Source organism: Manihot esculenta, chromosome 1 (assembly GCF_001659605.2).
Source record: "Manihot esculenta cultivar AM560-2 chromosome 1, M.esculenta_v8, whole genome shotgun sequence".
NCBI lineage: Eukaryota > Viridiplantae > Streptophyta > Magnoliopsida > Malpighiales > Euphorbiaceae > Manihot > Manihot esculenta.
The window spans coordinates 2,644,873-2,666,395 of NC_035161.2; the positions used below are offsets into that span (position 1 = coordinate 2,644,873).

At 37.4% G+C, this 21,523-nt stretch overlaps 2 protein-coding genes across 2 annotated transcripts; both read right to left on the reverse strand.

Moving 5' to 3' along the window:
• Positions 1-2,694: 2,694 nt before the first annotated feature.
• LOC122721722 (endoglucanase-like) lies at positions 2,695-6,619 on the reverse strand. The gene is made up of 2 exons (XM_043950286.1): positions 6,241-6,619; positions 2,695-2,702 (listed from the first exon to the last, which is right to left on the reverse strand). Exons 1-2 carry the CDS (start codon positions 6,617-6,619, stop codon positions 2,695-2,697), a joined length of 387 nt encoding a protein of 128 aa, XP_043806221.1.
• A 6,075-nt stretch (positions 6,620-12,694) lies between these two features.
• Positions 12,695-16,167, reverse strand: LOC122721723 (zinc finger BED domain-containing protein RICESLEEPER 3-like). Its single transcript, XM_043950288.1, has 5 exons — positions 15,608-16,167; positions 15,205-15,454; positions 14,856-15,085; positions 14,311-14,482; positions 12,695-12,706 (listed from the first exon to the last, which is right to left on the reverse strand). The coding sequence occupies exons 1-5, from the start codon at positions 16,165-16,167 to the stop codon at positions 12,695-12,697; spliced, it is 1,224 nt and encodes a 407-aa protein (XP_043806223.1).
• Between the last annotated feature and the right edge of the window lie 5,356 nt (positions 16,168-21,523).

Below are 21,523 nucleotides of genomic sequence, written 5' to 3' on the forward strand. Positions count from 1 at the left end.
TCCTCCTCCGTTCGAAATTGGATAAGAACAATGACAATTTTAGTTGTTGGACTAGGTTAATTCTGAGATTCCTTCTCCTCCTCCTATCCAATTCACCGTTTCACTTCAATTTGATTTTGTTCAATATCCTTCCACTCCATTGATGTACTGCTTTTTATTCAAACCCATTTCGCAATTGATCCCAGATATCCACCTAAATTGAGGTTTGAGTTATTGATTTTCCGGCGAAACCAGGTTGAGTGGAGACAGAACTGTTCGGTAACGATGTTCAGTAGAGTTTTGGTTTAGGTCTCAGAGTCACCTTCCGCTATCAACTACTAAGCAAGGAAAATACGGAGTACGAAGAAGAAGAAGAAGAAGAAGAAGAGAGCCGAGCTTAAAAAATGAAAATGGGTTGCGGCATGGGGGGATATTACGAAATTACCACCACGGAGACTGCCGGTTCCTCTGCGGAAACAGTTGGCACGCGTCAGGCTATTAGGGGCTTTGTTGATAATTCCGCTGCAAGAGAGAGAACTTATTGGTTCAGTTCTAGGTTTGGAAAGAGATGTTCTAACAAGTCAAGTCTAATAAAGACCGGTAAATAGTGTTTGGTTGAATTTTATTTTATAAAATTATATGAAATTTTAAATACTTAGAAATAAAATAATAATTTTAATTGAATTATTATTATTATTAATCTAATTCATATATTTTTTTATTATTTTTTATTTTATATATATAAAAATGAGAGAAGAGCAAATAATAAAATTATGTAAAATACTCATATTTATATTTATTATAAATTACTTTTATTTTAATTGATTAAAAATAATAAATAATTTACTATTATTTAATTTTTTTAAATCTAATTATAAAATAAAATATCATTAATTAATTATAACTTTTAGAATTTATATAATTTCTAAATTAGATTAAATCAATCGTATCTTAAAATCATATTAACTTTATTATTATCTTTATATCAATAGAATTATTTTAAAAAATTTATTAATTAATTTTTTTATTTTAAAAAATATATTAAAACATCTTTTATATTTTAAAAAATTTATTAATTAATTTATTAATTAATTTTAATTGTTAAATATTATAAAAAAATTAAAATATTTCTATGGAAATATTAATTAATAAATTTTTTAAAAATATAAAAATTAATAAATTATAGAGATTATATAGTAAAATATTTAATGATTAAAATTAATAAAAAGATTAATTAATTGACTTTTTTTAATATATTTTTTAAAATCAACGTTCTGCTAATGAATTTTTTAATATTATAGTGTGGTTAAGTATTAATCTTTTAAAAAAATTTTAAAATTGATTCAATATAACGATTAAAAATTATCTAGAATAATAATAATAAAAGCCAATCAGATGATAAAACCCCAACGTTTGTATTATTTAAATTTTAAATAGATGAATTCAATATTTATATTTAAATATAATTTTGATTAATTTTTAAATTAAATTTAAATGTAAACAACTTAATTATTAAATATATAAACATTTAACAATAAGAAATCTATTTACGGTAACAATTATAAATATTTTATATAAATATATTATTTAATTTTAAATAGCAATATATATAAAATAATTGAAAATAATATTATATTATAAAATTTTTATAATTATTAATAAAAAATAAAATTTATTTACCGTTAAAGTTAATGTATATTTAATAATTATATTACTATTATTTTTAAAATTAAATATATTAATTAATTATCATTAAAAATAAATTAATAGTATTCTTATATGTGAAATTAACTGCAATATATTTTATAGATATATTATTTTATTTTTTTATAATTATTTCTTGTGTAATAATTTTTTAATTTCTGTAAAAGTAAAACTAATCACATTTCTAAAAAAACAAAATAATATACGTAAATTATTTTTTTTTATTTTTTATAAATTAAAATTAGTCATATTTCTGAAAAAAGTTAAATTAATATGTACAATTTATTTTAATTTTTTTAATTCATATAAAATTTAAAAATAACCATATTTCTAAAAAAATTAAAATATTATGTAAAATATATTTTATTTTTTAATTTTTATAAAATAAAATTAGTCACATTTATGAAAATAATTAAAATAATATGCGTAAATTATTCTAATTTTTTTAATTTCTGAAAAAATTAAAATTAAGGTTATAGTTTTTATTTTGATTTTGATTTTTTTAATTTATAAGATTTAAAAGTTTATAATTTATAAAATTAATTAGATATCTTTTGCTTCTTTATTATTTGAAATGTAACCTTTAAATTTAATTATTTTATTTTCATTTAATTATTTTCACTTAATTTTTATGATATTTTTTAATTTATATTTTTTAGTTGTGATTTTATTATATTAGTAAAGAGACCTAAATATTTTTTTTTATTATATTTCATAATTAATCATTATCATGTTAAATTTTAGTTTCATATCTAAATATTTTTCAAATTTTAACTACTATAAATTTATCTCATAAAAAATATCTAAAAATTTGTAACATAATATATATAATTAAATTTAAAAAAATTATAATAAAATGAAGATTTAAATAGAAAAGTTAATATAGATTCTACACAATTTAAATTCTTTTAAATTTATTAAAACAAAATTTCTTTTTTCGAAACTTTATTTCATGATTAATAATATAATTTTAGCATATGGGATGTTTGTAAAAAACTTTCCTCATATAATTTAGCAACCTGAAAAAAAAAAATGAAATGGTTAGTACCTATAGACAATCACTCCGATACTTAAATTAAAATACGTTTAAGTGGTTGAGTGAAATAAGAACGAAAATTAGCTTGATTCAATTAGAAAATACATGCCTTGAACTTTATATCATTGTTGCTTTTATAATGTAAGAAAAGAAGGTTAGTTATTTTCTTAAAAATTTAAAATGTGACTAATGGATAAGAGATTACGCATCTAGGAATTCTAGAGATAGAAGAGACTTAGGCTTCGGCTGGTAAAGGACTAGCCTTTGAGATCCGAATGACCAAGGATGCAGGATATGAGCGGCCGAGTCTACACGTCTGGTCATACCAATTACAGACACAACAAAATATCATTTCACAAACAACTTTTAACAATATATTAAATCCACAATAGCTTTCAATAGCATATCTGAATCTAATCCCACAAAATATTGAGTTGAAGCATATTTAAAAGACTGAAATCTGCACACAAAGAGTATTTAAAAATCACATTGATTCCTTATCATCAAATAAATTTAAATTCTCAATAGTTAATCTTACATCTATGAGGTAGGAGTAGAGCATGATCTACCTAAACCATTGGTGATTCCAACATATGGTAATTCTGCAAATAATAATAAGCTAAAAAAATTAATATATATATTGAAATTAACACAAATATGAAAATGTATATAACATACCTTCTTCAAGCTTTTTAAGTTCCTCTAGATCTTCCTCAATATTTACTTGAACATTTGATGGACGAATCCAATTTTGCACACATATCAGACCCTCAACAATTTTAGGAGTCAGGGAACTCCTTAAGGAATCTAGCACTCTTCCACCGGTACTGAAGGCACTCTCTGAGGCAACTTGATAGGCGGTTGTCGAAGCCGTCAAAAAATAAACCTATTAAACGATCAACAAATAAATTTGCAGATAGTGGCAATAGGGTCGAACCACAGGGAATTGACACTAAAGACCTTCCTAATAATGACCAAGGTAAAGTAAATAACAAGTAAATAAAAGAGGGGGGGTTTTTGAGTTGATGGATTAACACTAAATAGTAAAAGAAAGCAGTAATTTAAAGATGAATAAATCAATAAGAGAAAGGCTTCTAGTTGAAGTATGAGTCTAATTCAGTTTGTTCAGAATTGATCATTGATTATTTGAAGACTCCTTTTTTATTTCAATAAATTAGTTTTGGTTGTGGAAGACGCTTCTCACAATCCAAATTCCTCCTTAGTTCTAGTTTGATTAGGAAACGTTCGCTAATCAAACACTAATCAACAAGTTGCCAAGGAACGTCCTTGGGGCATTGTAGCATCGAACAACTGTTGATTGCATTAAGACTTAGAGAAACCCAATTCTATCCTTGCCAACTGCGTGGTCAAGTTTAGATTATGCAACCTGATTGAATGTGTATTTGAACAATCCAAGCAATTACGGACCTAAACCATTCAAACAATATTACTCAAGCAATTTAAAAGCAATGGGCCCTTATTGATTCTAAAAGCAAAGTAATACTTGTAGAAAAGATCAGATTGCATAAATATTGAAACAAATAAGAGTTCAACAATGGAGTATTAAACCTCCCAATTCATAACAAATCTGAATATTCTCAACTTCAACTAGAAAATAATGAATTTAGCCACTCATGGTGACTAAAATACACAAAAGAGATGAAAAGAAAGAAAAGAAAGAACAGCTGAAGAGTTTCTGGCGAGGGAGAAGGTGCTGAGTTCCTGATCAGAAGATGATTTTTTGCTGGTTTTGAGACTCCCCTTTTATAGCTGAAGAATTGTCTAGGGTTTTGAAATCCCTTTTTGATTTGATGTTGGACTCCTCTTTTGATGTTGAATTTGATTGCAATTGGATTTCCTTGGATGAGAAGTTCTTTCGTGGCTCTTGGATTAGTGTTGGAAGTGATTGGATTGGATTTGGACTTCTGAAAATTCGGATTTCTGTTTGCTGTCCATTTTCCCGCTCTGCTGTAATTTTCTGCTGTCAAAGTGATTTGCCCGGCAATTTGACCAGTTTCTTCAAGTGATTGGGCAAATCACTGGGCAAATCGCTTCTCTGTGAGTCAGTCCTCTATGCCTTTGCGAGTGCTTTGGCCAGTGATCTTCGATTGTTTTGGTCAAATCACCTGCCCATATCACTGCTGTCTGTTGCTTCTGGGTATTTGCTTTAGCTTGATCTGGGCAGTGATTGGAGCAGATTTTTGGGCAAATCACTGGGCAAACCATCCTTTTGTAAATTTTCTGCACTTTTTCTTCCATTTTCCAAATTCTTCCTTTTCTGTAAAAACAAGATAAAAACCATAAATTAAACTGAAAAATGTGTAAATAAGCAATAAAGAAGATAATAAAAATGTGGCTAAATTATGCTTGATCAAATACCCCCACACCTAGCTTTTTGCTTGTCCTCAAGCAATAAATAACTTAGCCAATCAAGCCCCCTTTTTCTTTAGAGCCTAAGTTCCACTTAATCAGCTCCCCCTAGACTCCTAAACTGAAGTATCACAGTATAGAGTACATGCACTAAGGTCATCCTCTCCTTTCCTTGTTTCCTTTCACCTACCATGGTCAAGAGAAAGGTTTTTGACTCAATCATGCTTATTCCTTTATGTTAGTTTTAATGCAACCCCTAGGAGTGACTCGCCCCTTTTCTTCTCTATTTCTTTTTATTTTTGTTTTTATTTTCAGCAGCACTTATTCTTATCCTTGCCTGAAAAAGTCACTAACCTTTTTACGCGATTGTGTACATGGGTGATACACCCCCGGTTACTCAGTTAGTCACTTGTTCAAGTGGCTACTAGCTCTGTTCATAGTCTAGACCATCGAAACTTATTTGCTTGAAAAAGTTTACTGACCTTTTTACGCGATTGTGTACATGGGTAATACACCCCCGGTTACTCAGTCAGTCACTTCTCCAAGTGGCTTTTAGGCACAGTTCATAGTCTTAGACCATTGGAACAGGTTTATGATTTGTGCTTTGTGCTGGTTTTTCATGATAGTTTGGGCAAATCAACTCATAGGGAGTTACACTAGCTTTGTGTTTGCATGTATTTGTATTTTTATTTTCCTTGACCTTAGCACATTTAAGGATTCAATTCAAGAGAAAAACTCCCTAAGTGAAGGTAACATACTGTGAATGATTCAATTTAGGCTTAAAGGGGTGGCAAATCAATGGGGTCATGAGATAAGGGTACTTTTTCAACCTTGTTATCTATGTTGAGTAGAGCAAAAACCAAGACAAAATTCTGTGTGTGTGTGCAAAAAGTGTGAAAAAAATTCTGGTGTGTGCAAAAAGGGGTAAGAATAATGTAAAAAGAAACAAAAAGAAACAATAAGAAACAAATAGAAATCAAAAGATGGTGTGATCAGTGAATAAATACTCTCCAGTACCCCCACACCTATCCCAAATATTGTCCTCAATGTTTGAATATATATATATAGAGAAATGAAGGAGAAAAGGGAAAGGGACTTCCTGGCCTGTGGGTGATTTGACCAGTGACTTGGGCAAGCACTGGGCAAATCACTGGGCAGATCACTAGGTGTATCACTTGGCAAGTCCGTGGGCGCATCAGTGGGCACATCGCTGGGCATATCAGTGGTTGCATCGCCTTCCTCATGACCTGCGGGATGTGTGTCAATGGTGGTTTCTGGTTCTGGCTCTGATCTCGGCGGTGGAGGTGGCGACTGAGTTCTTGGCCGTTTCTGGCCGTGATATGTCTGGACGGCCGGTGAGTCGGTGCGTCCTGTTGCTGTTTCAGTAGCCGGTGGCGTGTCGGTGCTGGTGGTGGCCGGTGGAGTGGTGTCCCACGTTTCATCGTCACTGTCAGAGGGGATGGGTTTCGGCAGCCCTAGTTTCTTCCACATGAACGGTCCGCCGGTGGCCTTCATCTTAATTCTTACCATGGTGGTCTTGGGTTTGCCGGTGGGTCAGTGGTGGTCGGAGGAGAGAAATCTTGAAGAAGAAGAGATAAAAGACAATAAGTAGCGTAAAAAGTAAAAAAAAATAAAATAAAATAAAATAAAAGAAAAGAACTACTTAAAGTGATTTGGGTATGTGAACTGCCCTGATCATTTAATGCTGGCCCTCTGGATTCTTGACAGGGTGATTTGACCAGTGATTTGGGTAAGCAGTGGGCAAATCACTTGGCCAAATCGCTTCTCCTTTGCAGTTGCTGGGCTGGTACTGTTCACGCCCTTTTCTGATGATGTGCTTGATTTTGCGATTGGACCGGTGATCTTGGTCAAATTATCTGGGCAATTGGGCAAATCACTGCCCCGATCACTTGTGACTATGGTACATTCAGTCGATTTGCCCGGCGATTTGAGCAAGTATTGGGCAAATTACTGGGCAAATCACTACATCTGGGCTGCCTCCCAGTAGCGCCCTGTTTTCTGTCTTGGGCTGGACTTCAGTGTCTTGCTCAGCAGTCTTGGGAAGGGTGATCCAAGGGGACCTCCTCCACAACATGGACAGTAAAACCTTCATAGAATCTCTTCAAACGATGCCCATTAACTTTAAAAACCTTGCTTGTTTGTGGACTCCTTATGTCAACAGCTCCATGTGGATAAACATGCTCAACCAAAAATGGCCCAATCCACCTAGACCGAAGCTTTCCAGGGAATAATTTGAACCTGGAATCAAAGAGCAAAACCTTATCACCAACCTGGAAGTGTTTTCTGGAGATGTGCTTGTCATGGAAGGCTTTGGTCCTTGCTTTATAATCCCATGAAACTTCATATGCATCACGCCTAATCTCCTCAAGCTCTTGAATCTGTAATTTTCTGTGAACTCCAGCCTCTTTTTCATCAAGATTACAGCTCTTCACAGCCCAATAGGCTTTATGTTCAAGTTCCACCGGTAGATGGCAGGCTTTCCCATAAATCAGCCTATATGGAGACATCCCAATTGGGGTTTTATATGCTGTCCTATATGCCCATAAGGCATCATTGAGGCGTGTACTCCAGTCCTTGCGATTTGGGCAGACCGTTTTCTCCAAGATGGACTTGATCTCCCTATTTGACACTTCAGCCAGCCCATTTGTTTGAGGGTGATAGGCAGTAGAGGTCCTATGGATGACATGGTGCTTCTTGAGGAGAGTTTCTACTACCTTGTTGCAAAAATGGGTGCCTCGGTCACTGATTATGGCCTTGGGCAGTCCAAATCTTGAGAAAATGTGGGATTTTACAAAATCACCCACTGTTTTTGCATCATCAGCTCTTGTTGCTTTGGCCTCAATCCACTTGGACACATAATCCACAGCAAGTAGTATGTAGGTGTTGCCAAAGGAAGGTGGGAATGGTCCCATGAAGTCAATGCCCCATATGTCAAAGATTTCACACACCATAATGGGTGCTTGTGGCATTTCACTTCTTTTGCCAAGGTTTCCCGTTTGTTGGCATCTTGCACATGACCTACAAAATAAATAAGCATCTCTAAATATGTTAGGCCAAAATAATCCACTTTCAAGGACTTTCAAGGCTGTCTTGCGTGGCCCAAAGTGACCTCCACAGCTGTAAGAGTGGCAGAAAGTTAGGACAGATGTGATCTCATGGTTTGGGATGCATCTCCTTATGACTTGGTCTGCACAATGTTTCCACAGGTAAGGCTCATCCCACACATGATACCTTGCCTCTTTCTTGATCTTGTCTCTTATGTGTTTGGGCAAATCAGTGGGCAAGTCACCTATGGCAAGGAAGTTAACAATATCAGCATACCATGGTTCCTCTTCTTGGACAGCAAAGAGGTGCTCATCAGGGAAGGTCTCATTGATGGGGCATGTCTCCATCTCGGTCAGAATTCTGCTAAGGTGATCAGCCACAAGGTTCTCCTTGCCTTTCTTGTCACGGATCTCCAAGTCAAACTCTTGTAACAGCAATATCCATCTCACCAGCCTAGGTTTGGACTCTTTTTTCTTGATTAAATACCTTAGTGCAGCATGATCTGAGTATATAATCACTTTTGTACCAAGTAGGTAGGGTCTAAACTTCTCCAATGCAAACACAACAGCCAGCAACTCTTTTTCCGTGGTGGAATAATTGCATTGTGCAGCATCTAGGGTGCGTGAGGCATAGTGAATGACATGAGGAGAGTTACCTATGCGCTGTCCCAATACTGCACCTATAGCAAAGTTGCTGGCATCACACATGATCTCAAATGGAAGGGTCCAATCAGGTGGCTGGATGACTGGGGCAGAAATTAGGAGTGATTTGATCAAATCAAAGGCTGATTTGCAGCTGTCATCAAAGTTGAATGGTACATCCTGCTGTAACAATCTGCAAAGAGGCTGAGTTATTTTAGAAAAATCCTTGATAAACCTCATGTAAAAACCAGCATGTCCAAGGAATGATCGAATCTCCCTAATGCTGGTTGGATAGGGCAGATTTTTGATGGTGTCGATTTTGGCTTTGTCCACCTCAATCCCTTTTGCTGAAACAATATGGCCTAAGATTAAGCCATGGCTGACCATGAAGTGGCACTTCTCATAGTTGAGAACCAAGTTTGTCTCCAAACACCTTTGAAGTATCTTCTCCAAGTTGGCTAGGCATTCATGGAATGAGTTGCCATACACCGTAAAGTCATCCATGAAGACTTCAATGATCCTCTCCACATAGTCAGAAAAAATGCTCATCATGCACCTTTGGAAAGTGGCTGGTGCATTGCAAAGACCGAAGGGCATCCTCCTAAATGCGAATGTGCCAAATGGGCATGTGAAAGTGGTCTTCTCTTGGTCTTCTGGTGCAACGGGGATTTGATAAAATCCAGAATATCCATCAAGGAGGCAGTAATGGCTTTTTCCAGCAAGTCTCTCAAGCATTTGGTCCATGAAGGGCAAGGGAAAGTGGTCCTTTCTTGTGGCTGTGTTGAGCTTCCTGTAGTCCATGCAAACTCTCCACCCATTTTGTACACGAGTGGGTACTAGCTCTCCTTCAGAATTAGGGACAATGGTAATCCCGGTCTTCTTTGGTACCACATGGATGGGACTCACCCATTTACTATCAGAAATGGGGTAGATTACCCCAATGTCTAGGAGCTTCACAATCTCCTTCTTTACAACCTCCATCATAGGTGGATTCAGCCTTCTTTGTGCCTCACGAACAGGTTTGCACTCATCCTCCATAAGTATCCGATGCATGCATGTTGAGGGTGAGATACCCTTTATGTCCTCCAATGTCCACCCAATTGCCTTCTTGTGCCTCCTCAACACATCCAGGAGCTTTTCCTCTTCTTCTTGGCTGAGCTGGTTGGAGATGATTACTGGAAGTGTATTTCCAGCTCCCAAGTAGGCATATTTGAGGTGGTTAGGCAAGGGTTTCAGTTCTGGTGCCTTTTCTGTCTGCTGGTTTTCTGTCTGCCTGCTGTTCGATTTGAGCGGTGATTTGAGCAGATTTTCTGGTGTTCTGGGCAAATCACTGGGCAAATCACCCACATCCAGCAAGTTACAACAGTCTGCTGTTTTGTCTTCTTCAGAGATGTTGCTGTCCACTTTTCCTTTCCTGCAAAGACCTTCATAAAGTAAGTTTTCTTGATCAAAATCAAAAACTTCTTGACTTAAATTATCAATAACATCAAGTCCATAAACATGAGAAACATCATTGGGGAATTTCATGGCATCATAAACATTAAATTTGATAACTTCCCCTTCAAACTCCATAGTTAATGTGCCATCATGCACATCAATTTTTGTTCTTGCTGTGCTCAAGAATGGTCTCCCAAGTAGGATATCAGAGGTGGTGTTGCTCTTGTCTTCCTCCATGTCAATAACATAAAAATCTGCTGGAAAGACTAATTGGTCCACTTGCACCAACACATCTTCAAGCACTCCTTTAGGGTAGACAATGGATCGGTCAGCCAATTGGATCACAATACTGGTGCCCTTGAGTGTTCCTGCATTCAACAAGTTAAAAATAGACAGAGGCATGACATTTATTGAAGCTCCAAGGTCACACATGGCCTTCTTTATTCCCACATTGCCTATTTTGCATGAAACCGCAAACATTCCTCTATCCTTGCATTTGACTGGTAGTTTTCTTTGGATGACAGCTGAAACACACTCCCCCACACTTACCTTTTCACGTTCAGCAAGTTTCCTTCGGTTTGTGCATAGCTCTTTGAGGAATTTGGCATACCTTGGAATTTGCTTCACAGCATCAAGTAGGGGAATGTTAATTTCCACTTTGCGAAGTGTCTCCAATATCTCTTTTTCCTCTTTCTCCTTTTGGGACTTTGCAAATCTCTTTGGGAAGGGAGGAGGTACCTTGAATTTCTCCATAGGTTGCTGTTTCTGCCTTTGACTTGATTCTGCCTGGTCTGTTGATTTGGGCAAATCACTTTCTGCCTTCTCTGGAGAATTGGGCAAATCACTGCTGGACAGCTTAGTTTGCCCAGCGATCGGGTCAGTTTCTACAAGCAAACTGGGCAAATCACTGCCCTGATCACTTTCTGGCAGAATTTCTTCCATGCCCTGTTTTTGCACTTTTTCAGCCCTATTGTCTTGCAACTCCTTTCCACTCCTCAATGTGATGGCACTAGCATTTTGCCTTGGATTTATCTCAGTTTGGGAAGGTAGCTTTCCTTGTGATTCAATTTTGTTTAAGGATGAAGCCATTTGCCCCATTTGTTTCTCAAGATTCTGCACAGTATTTGCCAAATTTTTCACAATCTCTTCAAGAGATGCATTAGAATTCTGAGGTGCAGCTTGTGCTTGGTTTCTTTGCTGGTGGCTTGGATATTGCTGTCCCCTTGCATAACTGAAATTTGGATGGTCCCTCCAACCTGGATTATAAGTATTTGCATAGGGATCATACCTTCTTTGCCCATTAAAGCCTCCAATAGCATTGACTTGCTGGTCCTCCTCTTGAAGGGAAGGACATAGATCAGTAGGGTGGTTGTTGGCACATATTCCACATGGCTTGGGCTGCTGAATCTGCTGGACTTGTTGAGTTTGACTCACAACAAGGCTTCGGACAGCATTGGTGAGTTCAGAAAGTTGGGATGATAAAATGGAATTACTCACCTCATTTACATTCCTTGTTGGCAGCTCTTGGTCTCCAAATTGTTGAGAAGCTGCAGCCATGGTGGAAATTAAGTCTCTCATCTCTCGAGCTGATTTTTTCTCAATTGATCCTCCACAGGCTGCGTCAATAAATTTTCTTTCTGAGGGTAGCAAACCTCCATAGAAGTAATGAATGAGAGATTTGTCAGAAATATCATGTTGAGGGCAGCTTGTGCACAGCCTTTTGAACCTTTCCCAGTATTCATACAAGTCTTCAGAGTGCTTTTGCCTTATGCCACTTATTTCTCGACGGATGCCTATGGCTTTTGAGGTTGGGAAGAATTTTCTCAAGAATGCTCTCACCATATCAGTCCATGATGTGATGGATCCGGGTGGCAAGTAAAATAGCCACTCCTTGGCATAGTCGTCAAGGGAAAAAGGGAAGGCTCTAAGTTTGATATCCTCTTCTGGAATACCTTGGGGTCTCAAGGTGGAACACACCACATGGAATGCCTTCAAATGCTTGTGAGGATCTTCATTTTCTAAGCCTCTGAATTTGGGAAGGAGATGGATCAGTCCTGTCTTAAGCTCAAAAGGTGCTGTCAATGGGGGATACTCAATGCACAAGGGTGCTTGGTCTCCTTCTGGTTCATCTAACTCTCCGAGAGTTCTTTCCCGTGGCTGGGGTACTTGTACAAGCAAGTTTCTAGCTTGATTTTCAGCTTCTACAGGTGCAGCAGGTGGTGCTGCCATAGCTGGATTTTCTGCCATATCCAGAAATTCAGTTTCTGGTGCAAACTCAATGGTAGCTGGTGCGGCGGTGGAAGTTTCTGCTGGTGCAGAAATTTCTTCAGCAGGGGCAGTAGGTGGTCTGTGAGGTGGAGTTGTTGATGAAGATGGTCTTGAGGCTTGGTTCCTCAAATTTGCTTGCTTCCTTAAGCTCTTGGCAGTCTTTTCAATCTCCGGGTCGTAATGAGGACTGTCTTTACGGCCAGACCTGGTCATAAAGGGAAAATACGTTAGTTAGATCAATTCCCCGGCAACGGCGCCAATTTTTGATAGGCGGTTGTCGAAGCCGTCAAAAAATAAACCTATTAAACGATCAACAAATAAATTTGCAGATAGTGGCAATAGGGTCGAACCACAGGGAATTGACACTAAAGACCTTCCTAATAATGACCAAGGTAAAGTAAATAACAAGTAAATAAAAGAGGGGGGGTTTTTGAGTTGATGGATTAACACTAAATAGTAAAAGAAAGCAGTAATTTAAAGATGAATAAATCAATAAGAGAAAGGCTTCTAGTTGAAGTATGAGTCTAATTCAGTTTGTTCAGAATTGATCATTGATTATTTGAAGACTCCTTTTTGATTTCAATAAATTAGTTTTGGTTGTGGAAGACGCTTCTCACAATCCAAATTCCTCCTTAGTTCTAGTTTGATTAGGAAACGTTCGCTAATCAAACACTAATCAACAAGTTGCCAAGGAACGTCCTTGGGGCATTGTAGCATCGAACAACTGTTGATTGCATTAAGACTTAGAGAAACCCAATTCTATCCTTGCCAACCGCGTGGTCAAGTTTAGATTATGCAACCTGATTGAATGTGTATTTGAACAATCCAAGCAATTACGGACCTAAACCATTCAAACAATATTACTCAAGCAATTTAAAAGCAATGGGCCCTTATTGATTCTAAAAGCAAAGTAATACTTGTAGAAAAGATCAGATTGCATAAATATTGAAACAAATAAGAGTTCAACAATGGAGTATTAAACCTCCCAATTCATAACAAATCTGAATATTCTCAACTTCAACTAGAAAATAATGAATTTAGCCACTCATGGTGACTAAAATACACAAAAGAGATGAAAAGAAAGAAAAGAAAGAACAGCTGAAGAGTTTCTGGCGAGGGAGAAGGTGCTGAGTTCCTGATCAGAAGATGATTTTTTGCTGGTTTTGAGACTCCCCTTTTATAGCTGAAGAATTGTCTAGGGTTTTGAAATCCCTTTTTGATTTGATGTTGGACTCCTCTTTTGATGTTGAATTTGATTGCAATTGGATTTCCTTGGATGAGAAGTTCTTTCGTGGCTCTTGGATTAGTATTGGAAGTGATTGGATTGGATTTGGACTTCTGAAAATTCGGATTTCTGTTTGCTGTCCATTTTCCCGCTCTGCTGTAATTTTCTGCTGTCAAAGTGATTTGCCCGGCAATTTGACCAGTTTCTTCAAGTGATTGGGCAAATCACTGGGCAAATCGCTTCTCTGTGAGTCAATCCTCTATGCCTTTGCGAGTGCTTTGGCCAGTGATCTTCGATTGTTTTGGTCAAATCACCTGCCCATATCACTGCTGTCTGTTGCTTCTGGGTATTTGCTTTAGCTTGATCTGGGCAGTGATTGGAGCAGATTTTTGGGCAAATCACTGGGCAAACCATCCTTTTGTAAATTTTCTGCACTTTTTCTTCCATTTTCCAAATTCTTCCTTTTCTGTAAAAACAAGATAAAAACCATAAATTAAACTGAAAAATGTGTAAATAAGCAATAAAGAAGATAATAAAAATGTGGCTAAATTATGCTTGATCACAACTGTAGAAACTGGAATTACCAATATATCTCTAGCCATTTTTTCTAAAATAGAAAACCTTTCAGAATTTATTTTCCACCATTTCATGATCTCAAAATCCCCATTTTCCTCTTGAATTGCCTCACTTAGATACACTTCTAACTCTGTTTTTGTATCAAATCCACCAGATTCCTCCAACTTCTGCTTCTTGTAGCTTCAAAAAGAATTTAGGCTTAGGGTTTATTGAACCGGTAGTAGTGCAACTTTCACTTAATTGTTGTGAACTATTATCATTTAATTGCTCAACATCAGGTTGATACATTTTTTTTGTATTCATCAAACAAATCAAACAAACAACTCTTAGCCTTATTGAATAGCTCTACACCTTTCTCTTTACCATACATTTAGGAGAAAGAATACTCCTTAAACTCAAATTTGTCACGAGGGTCAAGAACAACAACAAAATAGATAATTTTATTCATTTTATCCACATCTCCCCAATACTTGTCAAATTTAACCCTCATAGATTTCATATCAAGATCATTGCTATTAATCCATTGGTTTAAAATAAAGGCTAAGTCACTAACCTCACTGAAAAATAGGTTTGATGTGACATACCTAGAGCCGAGATACGCCAAGTGAGCTCATAAAAATGAGCCAACATATCTGCCATCTTCCTAACTTGTGTCCAATCATAATAGTCAGGTATGTCATTCTCTCCCATATCAATCTTAAACATAGGATCTTGTAACTCGTACCTCTCAAATGCCTTTTCATATTTTTGAGCTGTATTCAACATCAAGTACGTTGAATCCATCTAGTTGGCACATCTAAACATAATGAATATTTGCTTTCAATTTTTTCATGAAGCACACACTCCTTAAATCTCTTCAACCTAGCTGGAGAACTCCTTATATATCTTAATGCATCTCGTACTTTCATCATTGAATCATTCACATCTTTTAAACCATCCTGGACAACTAAATTGATGATATGTGCCATACATCTCATATGTAAGTAAGTAGAGTTAGTAACACTAACACCCCAATTAGCAAGCTTCTTTTTCAAATAAGATATGGCCTCATCATTAGAACTAGCATTATCTACTGTAATAGTGAACACTTTATCTAACCCCCACTCTTGCAAGCAAGTCTCAATTGCTCTACCTACTGCTTCACCTTTATGACTTGAAATGAGAGAAAAACTAATGATTATCTTATGCAACTTCCAATCATTGTCAATAAAGTGAGCAGTTATGCACATGTAATTAACGCGTTACAATAATGTCCATGTATCTATAGTAAGACTCACTCTTTGACAATTTTTCTTAAAAAAAGACCTCAATTTTGATCTCTCCTCAATAAACAAATCATAACAATCACGTGAAATTGTCCAACGAGAGGGAATCCTAAACCTTGGACAAATTGCTCTCATTAAGCTTCTAAAACCTTCTCCTTCTACAAATCTAAAAGGCAATTCATCAATGATTATCATATGGACAAGGGCCTTCCTAATTGTATTTTCATCGTACCTCCAAGTAGTAAGAGTGCCTAAATCATTCACATCATTGTCACTTGCATTTTTTTGCAATGATAATTGTGCTTGTCTAGTCTCAATGGAATGTGGGTGCTTTTTGCATGAATTAAGGTGATTCCTAAGTGCAGTGGTTTTGTTTCTCTTTGGATCACAAAAAAATTTCTTTTTACAATAATTACACTTACCTTTTAATTCACCTTCACTATTGATGAATTTTGTGAAGTGATCCCAAACTACAAACCTTGGCTTTACTGGTTTTCTCTTTGCTTTTGATGATGTGGTTATTTCTGTTGAAGCGTCAGTACTAGTTTGATTCGAATCACTAGTACTATTTTGAAGCATCTGATTATTTTGTGACTCCATGATTCACCTAAAAAATAACAACAGTATTCAATTAGACATAAGCTTAATTAATAACAATATAAAAAAAAAGAATTGGAAATAATATTTTTTTCTTACAAATAATACATACTAAACATACAAGTTTTATAGCAATTATTGTCTACGTTAATTTTGCTAACTGCGCCTCTATATTAGTGAATGAAAGTGACTAAACAACCTGAAATAATATATACAACTTCTAAAGAAACTGCACTGATAGTACATTGTTTGAGACAATCCCCAGGACATGTGCAATGTGCACTGTTAAGATTCTCTACCACAATAATTCCAATCTAAAATCTAAATACTTGATGTAACAGCCCGGAAACCGATACTCCTCTGTAACGGCCCGAACCGCCACCGGCGCTAGGATCCAGATCGGCTTAAGGCCGCTGGGACCCGTAGCAAGCCAAACATACCTCCTATCACCTGGTCAAATCCCATACATGAACAAAACTTTAACATAAAAACTGAAACATATGATGTAAATACCGAGCCTGACCTGTATGCGACATAACTGAAAACATAAAGGAACCCCCTGCTAGAGCCCTCATCACAACTCTAGCTGGGTCAACATAACATACATCAAACTGGTATTACATCCAAGAAACTAGAACCTAACCTGTGCATGCATCAAACCACAAACATCAGACCTCTACTAGGGTCCTCATCCATAACATAACGTGGTAAACAACACATGTCACAAGATTAGTTCAACACAACTCAGCATCTAAAACATTACGTACATCATGTATTGAATAGGGACTAACCAAGTCTTAGGGCCAAGCACAGTACTAATCCATGAACATAACTCTGCTCTACTTTACATTACATTCTCTTACAAATCATTATCTCAATTTATAATACATGTCCACACTAAAGTGCTAATCTAAAACTATTACATAAGCTTAACCTTTACTCTTGAGACTTTCCGATCAGCCTCGAACCTGCAACACTGGGGTTAGGGGAGAGGGGTGAGCTAAAAAGCCCAGTGAGTAGAAACATAGAAAACAGTTCATTAATTACATGCTCTCATGAAATGCGTCATAACACAAAGAAATCACATAACTGTAGCTTGTCCGTCTCGGGGTTCATGCAAATAAATATTCCCCACGGACTGTTTTTTAGAGTTCCTTTTTGCTAGCATCCTTTACTCTCAAGGATCGGACATGACCTCAAAAATCCCTCTGTCGGTGCCCGGCTCCCCCAAAGGAGCTCACACAGGACTTTCACATACATGACGGGGTACCTAGTCCACAGAGAGCTCACAGTGACTTTCCTATATGTACTTGTCCGGCTCTCAAAGGACTTACCCAAGACTCAATGACAGAAATGGGCTATTGAAGTCGCCTTGGTTCAAACCTCCTGAATCAACATCAAATAATGCAATGCGCCATATTCGTGAAACTAGTGCAATCAACCTATTACATATAAACATGATGCATGAGCATGCTTTAGGCATTAGATTTCGTACATAAAAGATTAAGTTTAGTTCTACTCACCTCCTGGCAGACGCTGACTGACTCTGCAATTGCTAGCACTACTGGCCTCCTCGGTCTCTCTGGTCCGATCCTACACAGGTGGACTCGAATGAGGTGCCAAACATACTCTAAACAACTCATAAACATCTCCCCAAAAACCCTCTAAAACATCACTTAAACCTTTTAAGAAAACAACCTTGAAAAGGCTGGACAGGGCACTTTCGGCGGCACCTTCGGCGGCCGAACCCTCCCTCCAGAGACGAAACTCGGGCACTTTCGGCGGCACCTTCGGCGGCCGAAAGTCCCACTCCAGAGACGAAAGTCAGGCACTTTCGGCGGCCGAATCCTTCCTTCGGCGGCCGAAAGTCTGCTTTCAAGCCAAAACTCAGCTTTCGGGGGCAAGGTTAGGCGGCCAAACCATGCATCCAAAGGCAGGTTCGGCGGCCGAAACCACCTTCGGCGGCCGAACCTGAGTTCTTCCCAGAAGGGCAGAACTCAGCTTCACATGCATCGAAACCTCCCAAACCTTCCAACACCCCAAAACACGTACCCAACCTTACCAAAACATGCATAAACACTTAACCATGCACAAAGGAGCTTAATAGCTTGATTAAACTCCAAAAACAACATCAAAACATACATAGATAGCTTATGACCCACATAGGCCAAAACTATCAAAACAACCCATAACCTCACTCACTCTTCCCCAATCATGCATACACTCTCCCTCAAGCATAACCTAGCCTAAACAATCAACATAACATCATAAAAACATACTTGAGCATCACATAACATACATTGGGCATAAAACCCACATAACTCCTAACATGCATATCTACCCATACTCCACCATTAAAACCTTCATAACACTTCATAAAAACACTAGGGAAGCAAGGATCTACACTTACCTCTTGAAGATCGAGGGTGGTGTAATCCCTAACTCGGAGATGTGGAGAATCCAAGCTCCAAAAGCTCCAAGCTCCCAAAACTCCTTTTAAGCTTTAAATCTTCAACACAAGGGTAGAAATCATGAAAAACTTGAGAGATGGGTAGAGAAAACACGAAAACGGCCAAAGGAAGGCATAAACTCGCCTGAGCTCGAGAATGGGGAGAAAACTCGCCCATTTCCGATCTGAGGGCCTTTTATAGGTGGCCTGGTCGAAGACCTTCGGCGGCCTAACGTGCCCCCTAAACTCATGCAGGTTCGGCGGCCGAACTTGACTTTCGGCGGCCGAACCTTGGCTCGTTCAAACAAGACTTTCGGAGGCCAAAGGCGCTCCCGAAGCCTTTCCATGTTCGGCGGCCGAACTTCACTTTCGGCGGCCGAACCTGGCAAATGCCTCCTTGGTCTTTCCTTTTTAAAACTCAAATCATTTTCATTTAAAACCACGAAATCATGTGAAAACATTTTAGAAAACACATTTTACCCCTCTAGAAGCCTCTGGCATCTTCAAAATTTCTAGATTCCAACGGAGATTCCGCCGGAAGGTAGGGATTCCGATGCCGGAATCTAGTCGGGTATTACACTTGAGGAGAAGAAACTTATCAAGTTCTCTAACATTCTTGTTGAACTTTAGTTCTTTATAGAGTTGATGACATTCAGGTCTAAATCAAATACACACAACACGAAAGGGTGGAGGAACATTAATTCCCCTTTGTTTTAATGGCATTTAGGTTTGGTGCTTTGATTTCATCTAATATCTCAGAAATGAACAAAAGTATTAAATATCAAAGTTGCTAAACTGACTTTAAGAGATCAATTAGATGGGAAAGAAAAATTCAAACTTCCTCTAGCAAAGGGCCTAACTGACCTCTCCAGCGTAATGATGAATGCCAAAAGCCCTCCCTCTTTCAGCTTTAAAGCAAGGACTACTGCTCAAGTGCTGCTTAAGCTTATTGGCAAGAGTCAAATCAATGGCATTGGGGAAATTTGATTTCTCATCCAACAAAGATAATAACCCGAAATGTTTCTGCATAAATCACACAATGGTTAATGGATGGGATGAGTGACCATTTTAAGCATAAACCAAGAAACCTAAAGAAATAGAAAAATGCAACAGCTGATATCATCCAATAAAAAAATCATACACTTGCTGAATAGCTCATACAATATGGCACCACAAACCAAAAGTATACTAATATTAATCTGCCATATATTGATAATCATATGTAAAGCAACCAAAATGAAGAACCCAAATAACTTATAACACAAAGCTGCACATAAACACTACAGAAAAGGTGCATCCATGATCCATTAAATACCTTCTCAAAGAGGTTTAAGCATTATTAGTTATCAGCGAAATTCCACTTCTGAGTATACTAATATTAATCTGTCATATATTGATAATTATATGTAAAGTAACCAAAATGAACCCAAACAACTTATAACACAAAGCTGCACATAAACACTACAGAAAAGGTGCATCCATGATCCATTAAAATACCTTCTCAAAGAGGTTTAAGCATTCTCGGTTGTCAGAAAATAAAAATAAAAATGAAAATCACATGCATCATAAAATAGTTCAATCACCAACCACTGGAGTTGTTAAACCCCTACAGAAAAAGCTTAAAATTTATACATTGAACCTAATTTTATAACACTACACAAGAATTAAAAAAAAAAATAGAAACTTCACATTTAAATTGAGGAGGATAGACCTACCTCAAATTAATAAGCCAACAAAAGAGATCACTGAAAGAGGATAGACAGTCGACGGTCAACGGCGAAACTCAACAAATCAATAGGGAGGGAGGGAAAGAGATCGATAGGGAGCGATTTGTGACTTCGTTCAGTAGATCGACGGGAAAGAGGACACTGAAAGAGGACAGACAGTCGATGGTCGGCGGCGACACTCAGCAAATCGACGGGAAAGAAGTTGATGGTCAATGGTCGACGAGAAATAGATTGACGATCGATGTGAAAGAGAAAGAGATTAATGGGATTTGATGATTGATTTGTTAGGGATTCGACTATGAGAGTGTGGAGAGGCCAGGCAGAGGAATCAGGAGAATAGGGGTTCGGGGGGGGGGGGGAATCGGGAGATTGGAGAATGTGGAGAACGCTTGGGGCTGAAAGGGATGGAGGGGGTTGGGGTGCTGGGTTGGGTACGAGAGGCCAGGGCTCGGGCTCGGGCATGGGCTTGGGCCTAGCCACTAAATCAATTTTTTCGGTTAAATCGGTTATTTAATATGTTTAAACTGAACCGAACTGAAAACTGAATAATTTTAAATATATTAACCAAACCAAATCGACCATTCTGATTAACCGAATCGATAAACCAAAATTAACTAGTTCGGTTCAGTTTTTCGGTTTAGACCGATATATGCTCTCCCCTAGAATTTTGTATACCTATCTCTTTTACTATTTTGAGGGTTCATACTCAGCAATGTTGTTGGTGGTGGTGAATACGAGATTTGCAGCATATCATAGTTTGATTTCTGCTTGTCCTTGCAATAGTATGCCAATACCTGAACCTCCAACACCACAAGCTCTGCCCACCCAAGCCTGCCATGCTTTGATTGTAGGTTCTAGAGCCTCGGGTACTAGGGTCATTTTTGCCACAAAGTCAGTCAATGCTTGTGCTTTCATTGCATTTCTAAGAACATAAATGATGTCATAAGCTAACAAAATCACTGACCAAATGGACAGTTGCCCTGACAGCTCTGGCCTGTGCAACACATTTTGTAGTAGGTAATTGGTCTTTATCTCAATGATATGAGCCTCAAAGTATGGCCTGAGCTTTGTTGCTAGTATCATGATTGCAAAGGGAAACACCTTTTTTTTTTATCACCATGTCATCTATATAAACCTTTACCATAGTGCCAATTAATTCGTTGAAAATTGATATCTCACCCCT

What these genes read in the sequence shown, in the direction of transcription:
- LOC122721723 (XM_043950288.1), bottom strand. Translation starts at nt 16,167, where the DNA reads ATGGAGTCACAAAATAATCAGATGCTTCAAAATAGTACTAGTGATTCG. An exon ending in GAGGAGAGATCAAAATTGAG is followed by an intron (nt 15,455 to 15,607) that starts GTCTTTTTTTAA and finishes TCTCATTTCAAG; the next exon opens with TCATAAAGGTGAAGCAGTAG. An exon ending in CAAACCTATTTTTCAGTGAG is followed by an intron (nt 14,483 to 14,855) that starts GTTAGTGACTTA and finishes TTCTTTTTGAAG; the next exon opens with CTACAAGAAGCAGAAGTTGG.
- LOC122721722 (XM_043950286.1), bottom strand. Translation starts at nt 6,619, where the DNA reads ATGGTAAGAATTAAGATGAAGGCCACCGGCGGACCGTTCATGTGGAAG.